At 44.6% G+C, this 14212-nt stretch overlaps 1 protein-coding gene across 6 annotated transcripts in view; it reads left to right on the forward strand.

The window, feature by feature from the left end:
• Positions 1–13436, forward strand: part of LOC131269253 (J domain-containing protein) — a 21590-nt gene extending 8154 nt beyond the window's left edge. The window contains exons 1-4 of one of the 6 annotated variants that reach the window (XM_058271595.1): positions 8256–8550; positions 9606–9900; positions 11606–11707; positions 12157–13436. In XM_058271595.1, coding sequence (XP_058127578.1) covers positions 9814–9900; positions 11606–11707; positions 12157–12510 — 543 coding nt within the window. In that variant the 5' untranslated portion in view covers positions 8256–8550; positions 9606–9813 and the 3' untranslated portion in view covers positions 12511–13436. Of the gene's footprint in view, positions 1–8255; positions 8551–8665; positions 8800–8963; positions 8997–9416; positions 9438–9605; positions 9901–11605; positions 11708–12156 lie in introns of those variants that run through there. The other 5 variants (XM_058271599.1, XM_058271600.1, XM_058271598.1 and 2 more) reach the window with 5 other exon arrangements.
• The last annotated feature ends 776 nt before the right edge of the window (positions 13437–14212 follow it).

The following is a 14212-nucleotide window of genomic DNA, read 5'->3' on the forward strand; positions in this document are numbered from 1 at the left end:
GAATTTCTACTATTACTATCCTATTATCAAACCTGTCTGTCAAAACAGTGACCACCGAGAATCGAACTCACGACTAGTAATTATACCTAGTCATGATATGGCGCTCCTCCTTGACGATGACCTGTGTGTATCAAAGATCCTATGTTTAGTTGCTGGTCGCGATTTTCACAACCTACACAGTCGCGTAACCCTTCGCGCAAGATTCGCGTTTCCCTGTTCCCAGCTGGCGCTAAACTTCCTCCGAATCGAGATTTTCCTCTTGTTGCGTGTAACGTACGAGCAAAAACGGTTGCTTTGTAATAATGTGCTAGATGAAAAACGCGACCAACGATCGCTCGCACATTGTGTGCGTGTACTTATGATTGTGTGTGCAGGATTGCTTGTGTGGCGGCACAAATAATTGTGACGAAATATGGCGCGCGCTGTGTGCTCAGCAAGGCATAAACATATACCCACCCTCCCCCCACCGAGTGGATGCGATCATTGTGGGAGGAGTGGGAAAATAAATAAATAAAAGTAAAAACCGACGAACAGCCGTTGTCTGAGGAGCTAGCGACATCTCTTGTCGTCGCGACGATCTCTGGATGGTAATCGGTGATTGAGTTCATTGCGGAGAATTGATACGAGGACTTCCTAGCATTTGCATTCGAAAAATATACTGACCCCAAATCATTCCTTAAGCAGCCTTTTCCAAACGATAAAATAAAAAGAAATTCCGTTGAATTACTTCCTGAAACTCTTTCGCCGTAATTGAAAAGGTTTACTCCCATTTCCGTCGGTGCTCGGTCGGAAGATTGTTTTTTTCTCCGCCATTTTACTTCGAACTCCTCCCGCCCCTGTAGTCTACCTACCGTCCGCTGCCTATTAACACGGATTTTCGCACGAATAATACAAAGAATAAACTTTACTACCTCAAATTAAAAATAAAGGAAAGAAAAAAGCGTCAGGGTCTGTGTGCGGACAAAAAACTGGCGGCTGCGTGTGTCTGGTGCGTCGGGCTGGTCCGGTAGGTGGTTGCAGGAAAGCGGGGTAGGCGAGAGTGGATTAATGTTAAATCGGTTGGAAATTTTCCATAACTCATCTACCGTCCAATACGGACGTCACCATGGAAAAAGCACCACGATAAATGCGCGCATACACACACGCGCGCGCGCGAAATACGTTTGTCTCTGACATGCTCCTCGTGTCCTCTCCCTGCCACTCAATGTCCACACTCCAGCTCCAACCCCAGTATTCATATTCTACATCTTGTTGTATTTTTTATGTACGTGCAAATTACATCGAGGATATCTGCGTGTACATGCAAATCCTACGACAGCAGGGACGTTAAGAACCTTTCCTTTGGTAGTTGCATGGTTTGTCTATTCGTTCGCCCACCCAAGGCCTGTCAGTGATTTCTGCCTCTTCTCTAAACACTAACTACTCTATTTGCTTAACATGCACGATATTTATACTTGTTTGCGTGCACGGACGTGTAAGGGGTAACGGTGGGTCAACTCGAGCGAAAGGGGTTATATTTGCAAAAATGCGTGAGAGTCCGTGGGAAAATGCGGGAGGTACATCCACAACCGGGCAAGAGCAAACGGACAGGGATAGCACCTGTAGCGTTTTGGGATGATGAAAATCGCCCAGCTTGAAAATGATTTGAAAGTAGAGGATTTTTAGCCAAGTGTGTCGAACGCGATCACATCATGACTACCTTAAATTTGCTGCGATAAAGGAAGTATTGCGATGTTTAACGAAACGTAATTTTGTATGTATAAAATGAAAATGAAACCTTTATATTATAACTAATCCTCCTACGAGGAACTAGTTTGCCAGCCCTGATACAAAACGTCTATGTTGATGGAAAAAGGAAATACGGTTTACAGAGAAAACTCAACCATGAGAGGCAGTGAAAAGTCAGAGAAAAAGAGAAAAATGTAACGATAGAGAGTGAATAGCACACACATACTCAAACGCACAGTGATATGGTGATATTTTCATTTTCTACATAAATACATAGAATGGGGTGCGCCTCTGTGTGCAAAGCGCAAATAGTACCCTCAGTGCAAATTGATTTGTTTAAGCGTGGGGAACGGTAAAGCCAAGACCAGCAGAAGGAGGAACGGGGTGTTAGTTGGATGGAGGAAAGCACATGACACACCGAAAGACACAGACACGAGTCGAGCAAATAATGAAAAGCAAGTTCTCCAAAGGCAACCGAGCACCGACAGGCATTATTTCGCAGATACTTAGCGCAAGTTTTTCCTTTTTTCCTCCCAACACCCCCTTTGGGAGGAGGGATAGGGAAAAAAACCACCCGCCTGCGTGGGTCTGGCTAAACTTCCCTAATCCGGTCGGGTCGGCGATTTTCCATCTGCAGCTTTCATGCTTATCCGCATCCGGTGGGGCTAAGATTTTCCGCAAGGTATTTTGTTTTTGTTCCTTCTACCCGATATTTCCAGGCGCACAATTTCCTTCGTGTGCCTTGTCTGGTGATCTACACCGTTTCTTCATTTCTGCCCGCTCCACTTGTCTCGGATGGCTTCTTAATTTGATTGCTTTTTGCTCGTTGTTTTTTTCACTTCCAACTCGGAATGCCTGCGTGTGACCCTCGCTTCGGCGTCGATGGAGGCGCCTTATCTTCCACGATTTCCCTGTGGGCGCGCAAAATCGAATGACCTTCCGGGGGTGTTTTTCCTGGCATTACTCACGGTCGAGATTTAGCTTGCGAATTGCAAACACTGGTTTTGACGTGTCGCCGCAGACCTTGGCAAGAGGGAGGATGTTGGAAGAGAAGAGATGATAAGAAAAGATAGCACATATACGCCACACCGCATCTTGAACATCCTTGCTGGTGCCCGTAACTCCATTCCGTTGTGTTTCCCATGTTTTGCCCTTGTTTATTGTTTTCCCAGCTTGCAGCGCTTTCTTTATTTGCTGGTGGCAAGCGTATTTTTTGTTTCCATTTTCCAATTGCGTTCTCCACAACCCGGAACCATGCCTTCCCCACTGCTACTCCTTTGATCCTCACCGTTACAATGCAGATCATACAACACATCTTTGTCCATGCTAGGAACGGTGGGCGAAACATCTTGAAGGTCGGATGTTTTTTCCAGCCCTTTGTGCTGCTTGCGGTTGCGACTTTGACATTTTTAATTGCAAACAGCTTCCGGTCGTGTTGAAGCAGCGAAGAAATGCTGAAAAAGGTGTCAATGTCGACCGCTTTCTTCACACCCCGTACAAGGAAGATAAATAAAACTATTTTTAATTCGATCAATTAGTCAATGTCATCCCAAGTACCGTTGAACTGGCGGGGGTCGCTGTGGTGGGATTACCCATAGCGGAGTGTTTCGGTTTCAGTTTCGACCGCATGTCCTTGCCAGGGTGCAATCGCCACATTTCCACCCCTTTCCACCGCGCTACGACGACCGGTCGGTGAATTTCTGGTACGCCAGAGGACGCGCGCGCGCGCTCGCGAACTCGCTCGTTCGCTTGCTTTGTCGGAATTTAACGAAGCTCTTTGTTCTTTGCAAATCGCATAGCCGAGAGCAGGACTTGAAGAGTGGTTGAGGTGGTGAAGAATCTGTTGTCGGTCGCAGCAGCTCAAACTTGAATGCTATACTGTTGCGTACGTACATCATCGAGTGGCACAGGTCACTAAGATATGAACCTATAGTGGGCTCCCTGTAGGTTATTTGTTAAACTTGTTTTCAACGAAACAAAATACAAGACCCTGAGGTACAAGAACAAATGTGCTATCTCGAACATTTCAAACTTTTCCGAATCTAAGGATAAGTGTTTAAATTTTGACCGTTAGTTATGGTTACTACTATTCGCACGCTACCATCAAACATCGATCAAATTGACTACCCGAAAGCATTCGGGCATGACCCCTTTCTAGTATTTAAAACAATCTAGTTTCGTTGGTCACGTGATAGACACGAAACGAACTCGATACTCTTGAAGCCACGGAGATGTGTATAAGTTTACATAAAAACATTCTCAAGTACAGGGTGGAATTTTTAAGGTCCGTAATATACAACTAGAAACTATAAACTAGTCCATGCAGTATTTGGAACTCTACAAGCATGGAGTAAGGATACCCTTACCATATTACCTGTTGAGCTTTCGACGATGTTCGAAAATTGATCTCGAAGAATCTTTGAGGACACAAAATTTTCTGTCATCAAATGAAATTTCCTTTCATTGCAACAGTGGTTGAAAAGGCTGCTTTAAAACCCATCCAAAAAAAAAACTCCGAATGTGAAAATCCATTACCAGTTCCATAACTAGTTGGAAAACGGTTTCTAGTCGGTAGGCAAAAACTGGCGACGGTCTACCGTACGAGAAGTAGCGCCAGAAGTAGCGAATAAATATCGATCACTAGAACGTTCCAATTGCTTTCACAAGAGACCGAAAGAAAGAAGCGAGTGATGGAGAACTGAGGGCTCCAAACCCGTTCACATCTGCTCTTCTCTTCCCGCAAATTCCGTGTCAAAGCAAAAGGTTCACCAACTCCCTTTTTAACGGCATCACTCATCACGGTTGGGCTGGTTCGGTCAGGTATCCGTTTTTCCGTTCTTACTCCAGTAGTCCTACTGGTGGACCCTAAAGAGATGTGTTTGCTGATGCTGGGAGCATGTGGGCGCGACACGCAACTCCCCGTGGTATAGTTCTAAAAATGGGACTAAGAAAGTCGAACGTCTTCGGCGTGGTTTCACTGTCAATAAAATACACACACAACGAGAGCAGACGAGCAAAGGTTCAGCTTTTGGATAACTCACGAGGGTAGTTTCGGCAGTCCTTGACCTTTTGGAGAAATCTTATTAAATGATGGGATAACATTTCACGAAACTTGTACTTTGAGCATAAATATGCTTCGAAAGACAGCATTATCCTATTATGTGATAGCTGGACCTTACCCCAATTAACTATTTCTACTGTAGAGCTAAAGAACCCACATCTTCAGCTGAAGTACTCACCGACGGCATTTCGACATTTTCTTCATTTTCATTTTAAATCAGCCCACTAAACGTCCCGTCAGATACTTCTGGAACATCCCTCGTACATCGGGTATGGAGGAAAACGTCCTGCAAATGGAAAACCAGAAAAGAAATGAAAATCCACCCCGCCTCCAATCACCGCGTTCCCCCGCTGCAAACATCACCATTGATAGTGGTAAATGATAGAATGTGTCGGAAGGATTAGAACACCCAAAAGCAGGAAGGAAGTATATTAAGTAGTCATAGAGAACGTGGGCCGGACTGCCCACCTGTAAGGCCACCGTTAGTCGGCAGGCCATCGATAAAAACTTCATTCTAGCGCTACAACGTTTAACGATGGAAAACGGGGGAAATAACTGATGGCTGTTCGGGTGTCGGATAGCAAACTAACATACCGATGGAGACGAGAACGATGTTACTCATGATGATGATGATGATGATGATGATGATGATGATGATGATGATGATGGGGACGTGAGTGATGCATTGACACGCAGTGGATACAAGTTCCCGAAATCTGCTGACTAACCATCAGCTCTAGGTTAGTTAGTCGTACATAGGCCAAGGAACAGGGCCCCATATTGAAAAGTGGCGGGTGTTGAACTTGTTTCTAGAACACAAGGATTAGAACCATACACCATACGTTGTCGATGCATAATTGGTTATACTTCTCCGTCCATCCAGCTAGTCGGGACTGGCCATTTTCGAAACGGCCGATATTATTGGGTTCGTCATGATATGGAGGCTCATTTCGTAGGGTCCTGTCGGTGTATTACGCGAGAGAAAAAGAAATGGGTAGACACAAACACACCATCACACACTAGCAGAGTATTATGGCATCTCTCTACTCTGCTCGGTGAAAAAGGGAAACGGGTTCAAAACCGAGCGCAAAAAAGGATAAAAGACATCCAGGAACGTGCGCTTCTGGAATCCGTAGCCGTGGGAGGCTGAGAACAGTTGGATGGTTTGAAGATTGTTAAATATGGCTATTTTTAAAACTTGGGATGTGGCCACCGGGGCGGAGATGCTGCAGGGATGCTGAGTGAAAAGCTATCCAGCTACGGCAGGCTGGTTTTATGATTCCTCGTACGGATGAACACGAAGCGATGGTTTTGAAAAGCTTGGTTGGGTCTTGAAACGAATGAAATGTGCGAATGAAGGACCCGTTATTTGTGCATGTAGGTAGCACTTTTAACCTTTTAAGTGCAGGTAATTTAATGGACAGTGCTGTGCTTTCGAAACTTAGTTGTGGCACGTACCGAGGAATTTTATTTTTTTTTTTCAATTAAAATATGTTCGAAGTTCAGTAAAGAATTACCGATGCACTTTTCGGAGTTGCTGAGATGTAAATTCTCCCTCACTGAACCTCAGCCTGTAGAACACAAACACGAGATGATGGTTACATGCCATTGCCCACTAGAGTACCTGTGGCTGACACTATCACTTGGAAAAATTAATCAACTGCACAGTAATAATCTGTGAGCGAACAAATCCAATTGCCCATCACGCTGATCCTGACTACATCCAATTTGCTGAATGACAATGTCTTACTTACGGGTAAAAATTGTAATATTAAAAAGTAATTAGATCTAAACCTGGCCTTCCATCAAGCCAGGCGTAACTTTCGGCACTTTTGGGGCCCCCTGAACAGTGTGACTAACAATTCCATTGATTTGATTTCAGCCGACATGCAAACCGATCGAAGTATTTCAGCAATGCACGAATGTTTTCTTTGATGTTTTATTTTCTTTCGCTCGGTCTTGCTTCTGGTGAATTGGACAGTTTTTTCTTTCCGTTGCGGCCGAACCCAGCCTCCAAAGTTTGCTAAAATAGTACAAACAGCGCAACGAGAGCAAACCGCGTGGGCAGCGTAAGCAATTATAAGGGGAAATACTTTGAATTTACGTTCAACAATTTCACCGCATAAACTTGGCACGAGAACTGTTAAACGTAGGTAAACCTGTTGTGTACCAACAGTAGAATAACAATACGAAACGCTTGCTTGTGACGACAATCGATAGGAATTTCTTGTTTTCCTACCGAAACACAGTTGGTTTTGGATGCACGGGCCACGCGAAAGAAGTGTGGAAGTAATTGTTTTCCTACCAGAACACAGTTGGTTTTGGATGCATGAGGCAAGCGAAAGAATTGTATAAAATTCTTGCTAAAGCAATCTTTAATGATTCCTACAAACACTCAATGTAATTTTTTCTATAAAATCTTTTGATATAGTACAGATAGCTTGCCATTAAAAGAGATATTTTGTATCAGATTAGCTTGCAAACGTTAGGATTCCCGAAGAATCCTCCGTACAAGATAAACCATATATGCGAAAGGCCTTAAGAATTATATTTCTTTTGTTGTGTTCATCGTAGGTGAAGCATCTTCTTAATTTAAGAGCGTACTTTACATGATGGCCTTAGCACACACAAAACGCTAGCTGATAAGCTCGTGAACGAGAGAGTGCATGTGTGGTATCCATAAACATAATTTACGTTAAGGTAAATCGAATTCGGTAACAAATTAACCTTGCTATTTAAATTATCTTGTGAATCTCTAACTGTATTGGGGCGATGATGTCACTATACCAGACTAACTATGGGGCAAAGTTTGTGAATCGCAGATAGCTATATAGTCCTCAACCGAATGGTTTTAGTTTGTTTATTAGACTCCACTATCATTTCCTACTTTGTGTCTGTACGGAATCATACGCGTTCCAAAGGATGTGTCCTTATTTCGGCGGTAGCAGATTATCCGCATTGTATCTGATGCGTGGCAAGCAAGACCGAATTAAAACAGTTTTTCTGTTTTGTGCTGCTTAACACATCCTCTACCGCTGAACCTAGGCTTCAGCGTGGATAGCTTTTTGACGGCAGTCGATGTAGTTAATGAAGTGTGTCACATCCGGACGGTACTTTTGCACCAACCTCACGACCATGGTGTGTGCGCTCTCGCGTGCCCACCGAACGAAGAGCACGATTACTCATACCTTCGGCTCATCGATCGCTTACGGCCGCGGGTTCGAGGCTGCTGCGCGCGGGCCGTCGTGCTGGAGCACCACGCTTCCGCGTCGGACCAGCCAGCAAGCCCCACTCGCGGCTCTTGCTGGAGATGAAACGATAATGGCCCGCGCGCACCTCCCATTGCCCTCGCTCCTCGCGCGAACACTGGGATCGGAGCCTGCTGATGCCGCTGGCTCGGGTCGCGCTGGTTGTCCTGAGCTGTGTGAGCTCCAGAGTGCGGTTCAGTCGGTCGTTGGCTACAGTCGGGCTTAGAGGTCGGTTCAGTTTCGGTGTTCCTAACAGTCGAGCAATAGCGCAGCAACGGTACACAGACCCAGACACGCATACATATCAACACAACATTCACTTGCAGTGCATCTCACAAGGCGCTTGCTGCAGTGCGGTGTGCAGTGCGGTGCAAGGCCGTTTTTTCGGAGGTCGACTGTGTGTTGTTGCGTTGTGTGGAGCCCAGGAAAAAGGGCGGCCCAGTGTTGAATTGTTGTTCTCTTCGATTGACCTCGTCGATCAGCCTTTTGCGAGTGTGTACGTGCGAGCTGTGGGTAAGCACGCATTACGGCGATTAGATTTATTTTAAAATCCAAAAGAATAACAATCTCTACGCGCTAGTCCCCTGCCTAACGGACACTCAACCAAAAAATACCCGAAGCTATCCAGCCAGCCAGCAGCGATGCAGGCAACCACCCAATCAAACCGCTCGTCAAAGTCAAGCGAACGACATTTTGCCGCACTTCAGCATACAGCAGCAGCCGTCAGCTGCTTGGTGGGAAATATTAAGAGATTTGGACGGGGTAGGAAACACCTAAGTGAAGAAAAACCCCGCTGCCAACAACATGCACATATCGACCGACTATGAACAGGGAAACGTTCCGGACCGCAAAGCGCGTTAACGAAGTCACAAGCAACAACACCAAAAAAAAAAAGGGAAAGTTTCGCGGGTTCGCCAAATGCCCGCCACTTCAGCTCGCGAAGGTCGTTATATGTCAGTGTATGTGCGTGGGGGCTAGCATGTGTGTGTGTGTGTATCTGTGTGCCGTGCACCTGCACAAGAGCCCACCATAGCCCAGTGGAACCAAAAATCAAAAACCGGGCTCGCTCCGGTGCTGATAATCCTTTAGACGAACTCTTTATTTTGGAGTAATTTTGAATCTGTACAAGTTGGAAAGCAACATAAAATATTTGTTGCAAACTGGCGAAGCTGTCAGAGGATAACTTGTTACCATGTTTGGTAGACGATGTTTTAACAACTATAAAAAGAACTGTAGGGTGCGTTCGCGTGTAAAGTTGGCGTTTTAAAAATTACTTACAGAAACATTCAATAGTAATCAACAAAAATATGAATACAAATTCATTAATTATCGTACTTTATTAGGGCTTTGTCCTTTTCTGTCCTTAGACCCTTGTCTAGACCCCTGCTTTAGGCACTCGGGTGGGTTTGTTTCCTTATTTATTTATTTATTTCGATATAGTTGTATTGTTAGAGCCAATAAGCACAAAATGACATTTTGCTACCCCGCGATTAGGCCTTATCCCGGGCTTACTCGGTTGATATATTGCTGATTTTTTTTTTATATATTTATTTTTCCAATCTCAAAAGTTGGTCGGTTAGCCATTGACGCCGTGTATCGCTAGATTATTACTATCACTGTGCGTCGTCAACGAGTGAAGCGCAGTAACGGGCAGGAAGCGGCCAGCTTGGACGTACCCCGTCACACGTCTATCAACACCCGCCTGGCGAAGCGACCAGTAAACACACATACGCGGTAATCAGCAACCAAATTCCCTCAGACAACAAAGGGGCAACCATGAGCGGGGTTGATGAAATTCTCGCGTACAAACGCGACTCGAAGGAGGACCTGTACGCGATGTTGAACTGCAACGAAACGTCCACGGTAAGGCCGCGTTTCGCATTTCCAAATTTCCCGCCACTCTTAGCGCTTTCCACTTTTCTACAACCTTATGACCTTTTTCTTCCACCTAAGGATAACAATTTTCGAATGCTCTTATCTCACTTACTCGTCTTTTAAGGATCACTGGGACACCCATTCACTAAATGTCACCATCTTCCATTCCATTGACGTTGTACCCATTTAACAAAATAATGATCTATAGAGCGTCTTAAATAAGTATCAGTTGTCCTACCTCAATTCAATTAGAGACAATAATTTGCAAGCAAAAGATAGAGAGAAGAAATTTGAAATGTTTGAAAACCATCATAAGTGTTTGCTCAAGAAGTATGTTTTTAGCAGGAAGCAAATACATCCGAGCTTTCACGTGCGTGCGAAAACGGTTGAATAGCTTTCCACCTTGATAAATAGTGATTAAAAAAAATTAACCTTTGCTGCAGACAATTCTATCTGAAAGGGTGAAGCAGAGATATATGTGGTCATTAAATGGGACCGAAATTTCGAACATTTCCTTCAATTTCAATCGCTCTCATGCAAATCTCTAGAGCCAAAAATGTTGACTGACAAAAAGGTTCTATGTGGATGTCATCGGTATGACCCAATTCTACTCAGCATACGAAGATGCTGGTGTTCTCTGTCACACTTGAAAATGCGCAGACACCAGTAGTAATTCACTACGCAAAACGCAACAAAACAGCATTACTGAATCACGCTGTTCCGATGATCGATATCACCTGACCCTGGGAGGGATTCCCCTTGGGCCGGATTTTCTCCCCCCAACGTTTGGCATCATGTGAAAAGTGGCGCGAATGCAACCAAAACACGCACACATTTTTCTCGGATCGAGAATACTTGCATCCAGCTGCTATCTCAATGTTACGTTTCAGCTGCCGTCCAGCTGCTATCTCAATGTTACGTTTTCACGGCCCTGCCACTTGCCGTTGTTCTGCTCAAGAGACTATGCTTGGTGGTAGCGTGAAGCTTGCCTAAAGGGTAAGTTGGTGGGTTTTCCTTCGTTTTTTATGCCTCTTTTCGGCTCTGCATCTACCAAAATGCATGTTACTGCAACCCTGAACCCGTTGGCGCCGATGTGAAGTTTACATTAGCCGCCATTTGTAAAATTCATGTTCTGTGAGCCGATTTTTCCAACCTCACCACCTCCTTTTTTCATTGTTGAAGAATATTTGAAACACTTTATCCCCACACCACGTTCTCCTACTACCCGTGTTCTACTTTTCGCACAACAACGGTTATTAAGGGTCGGAAATGGCAGGTACCATGCATGGTTTATATAAGAACGACCCACAGAATAGGGCCACCATAGGTGTGTAGGCATAGGCAGACATGGATAGGTTATACATAAATTATTTCTGAACCCTCTTGGTCCTTCGCACGGAGGGATCCATCCCAGAAGGTGAATGAATGAATGTGCACAAATGGGACGAGGTTGTGTGTTGATGGTGGAGGACAGTGCGGATTTGCTGGGCTGATCAGGGGAAACCCCGAGACTGGTTAAATGCCACTGCACATGACAAGATGAGTTGGTTATTTTTTCAAGTCCCCACCCTACCTCAACACACGTTGTTTATATACTCCCACACTTTGCCCCATTTTCTGTTTCTGTCTCTTTCTCGTTCGTACACGCTGCGTTTCTCATCGGTGCCAACTTCTGTTCTCTTCTCCATTACAGGTGGACCAAATCCAGGCCGAGTTTAAAATACTTGCCCTGCAGTACCACCCGGACAAGAATGATGGTGACAAGGAGTCCGAGGCCAAGTTTCAACAGCTGAAGGTAATGACGACTAATGATTACGAATCGGGGAAAGTGTGGTGACAAGAGAGGAAGAGTGGACGATAAACCATCCACCAACCACTCGGGAACATCCGACCCATTTGTCCGTCCTTAAGCTGGTTTTATCCATTAACTTTGCGGTTCTTATCCGTGCAAGAGAAGCGATACGCACTTGTTTGCTTTATTTGCAGCTATTTGCTTTATTTGCAACCTGATCGATGCTGACGAATAGACATGGCAGCTCTTTTCAAAATAAGATAGTTATTGTAAACCATTTGAAACTGAATGACAAAATGATATTTGTTTCAATATCTATAAAACTTTCCAACAATTTTACTTTACAAGATTCCAGTACAGTTGTGTGACTTTTTTATTGAGATATTTTTTTGAAATTTTCCTGACATTGAGTATCAAGTCTCAAATTCTTTTTCTTCCATTTTTACCCGCAGGAAGCGAAGGAGATCCTGTGCGACCCGGAGAAGCGGGCCAGCTACGACAAATGGCGTAACAGTGGCATCCAGATCAGCTACAAGAACTGGCTCGGGATGAAGGAGCACGTTCAGCAGAGCATGCACTGGGCCATCCCTAAAACCAAGGACCGCATGCTACCGGAGGGCGGTGCGGCCGGCTCGACTACCGGCGCGGCTGGGTCCGCGTCGGGCCTGAGTGCCGCCCAACCAAACCCGGCCCATCGGCGCGCGTCCGAGGGGGGGGCCGCGCTATACTATGGTGGCCGCAAGGGAGAATGGGGCTCGGAAAACTCCAGCGAGGTCGTCAACAAGTTCCGCAACTACGAGATCTAAGCAAACAGACCTCGGTCGAGTGGTGCCAGCAAGGATGGAGAAGTGAAGTGCCACAAGAGGCTTCAAGAACAATTCCGCCGGATTCGCTCCCTCTCTAGCAACTTGCCTGTGCATATAGGCTATTTCTGGCATTTGCCGCTACCCGTTTGAATCTCACGTGTTTTTTCCCAGGATAATACCAACCTCGAAACCCATGTGCTAGAATGAGTGGAGCAGCCTTCACTGCATCGTTCCCGAAACCACACTCAAATATTTCACTTCCAGCTGCGGTTGCTAATGAACTCATGGTTGAATTCATAATTAGTGCAGGCAGTACGCATTCAACAACACAGCAGGAAGAAAATGCAATCACCATGTGGCAATATACAAATTCCCCAACACCATGACAGTTTCTTTCCTAGTTGTTATCTCGGTTGTATTGTTTTATTAGGTAGATAATCGGACATGTATGTTCGTGTTGTGTTATAATTTGATTATTATTTGAACGGATAGTTGTTACTTGTTTCATCAGTCGCTTGTGACATACTTCTATGTCGAACGATTTCTACATGATGATGCAAATGTAATACGTAGCAGCAGGATCAATAAAAACAAAACAAAGTGAATTAGTGAAAAGCGTGCAAAAACGGTCATCGGGCCTTAGGGCCTTTTGTCTTCTTGTTAATGGGCGTAGCAAATCATGCAAGTCGATTCAAACGAGAGCAGATCTCTCTGCAAATCTACTATCTGAAAATCCTCCTCCTTACAGTTAACACAGATGCGAGGTTCATTATGAGCGAGTCAATGTAATGCCAATTGAAAGCAAGAGTGCAAATAGCAGAGGAACGGATTAATCTATACTTCCTGTCGTAGACAGTCATCGTTGATATTATTCCACCTAGGAAATAAATTCCTTGACCGTTTGCCATCGGTGTTTTACGACTGTACTAGTTGTTGTTGTTCGTCTGCTATGAGAATACAGCAGCAGTTAAAAATGTATTCATAATTCATAACAAAATAATCATACACAAAAAAGAGTGTAGAAGCTGCAGAAAGAAAAGATCGATAGCAGGTGCCCCCTAAGACGATAATAATGATGTAAGACGACAGAGACAAAGGGCTTCATGGGGGAAGCAAACAAACAAGAGCAAAAAACAAGAGTAATGATTTCCATACCATATCGGGCGCTAGGGTTCGCATTTGTGGGACCTTTCAACGTAGGGGAGTTTTCACACTGTTTAGTAATGTAGTTTGCATATTGTACGTGTAGCTTGTTAGAATATTACTATATATAAGTATATGTATATTCATATTGAGTGTGAACAATCGCTAATGGTGCACCACCGCATATCCCGCGTGCCCGTAAATTCATTCCTACTGTAAAGCTGCCACTAGCAGTGTCGAAAAACAGGTTTTGAAATCGGTTAGGTCCGAAGTTCAAACCTCCACTCTACCAGTCAACTTCAATCTCATTTGAGTGTGGATAAATTGAATTGAAAATGAGAACGAAGAAAAAACTCTTAACGTTTTTATATAAATACGATGATATTGTACACTTCGTTGCCCTCGTCGAGGTTGCCGAAAGCCGGTCGGAAAAAGGTTGCGTGAAATGGTTGTTTTGTCAGCGGTATGTACGGCTAGAGAATGAATCAAACAAACAAATTACATGACTTTGATTATTACTTCACAAACGCTGCACGAACATTGTGTGATGAGATGGGAA

The sequence above is a fragment of the Anopheles coustani genome, chromosome X (genome assembly GCF_943734705.1).
Source record: "Anopheles coustani chromosome X, idAnoCousDA_361_x.2, whole genome shotgun sequence".
NCBI lineage: Eukaryota > Metazoa > Arthropoda > Insecta > Diptera > Culicidae > Anopheles > Anopheles coustani.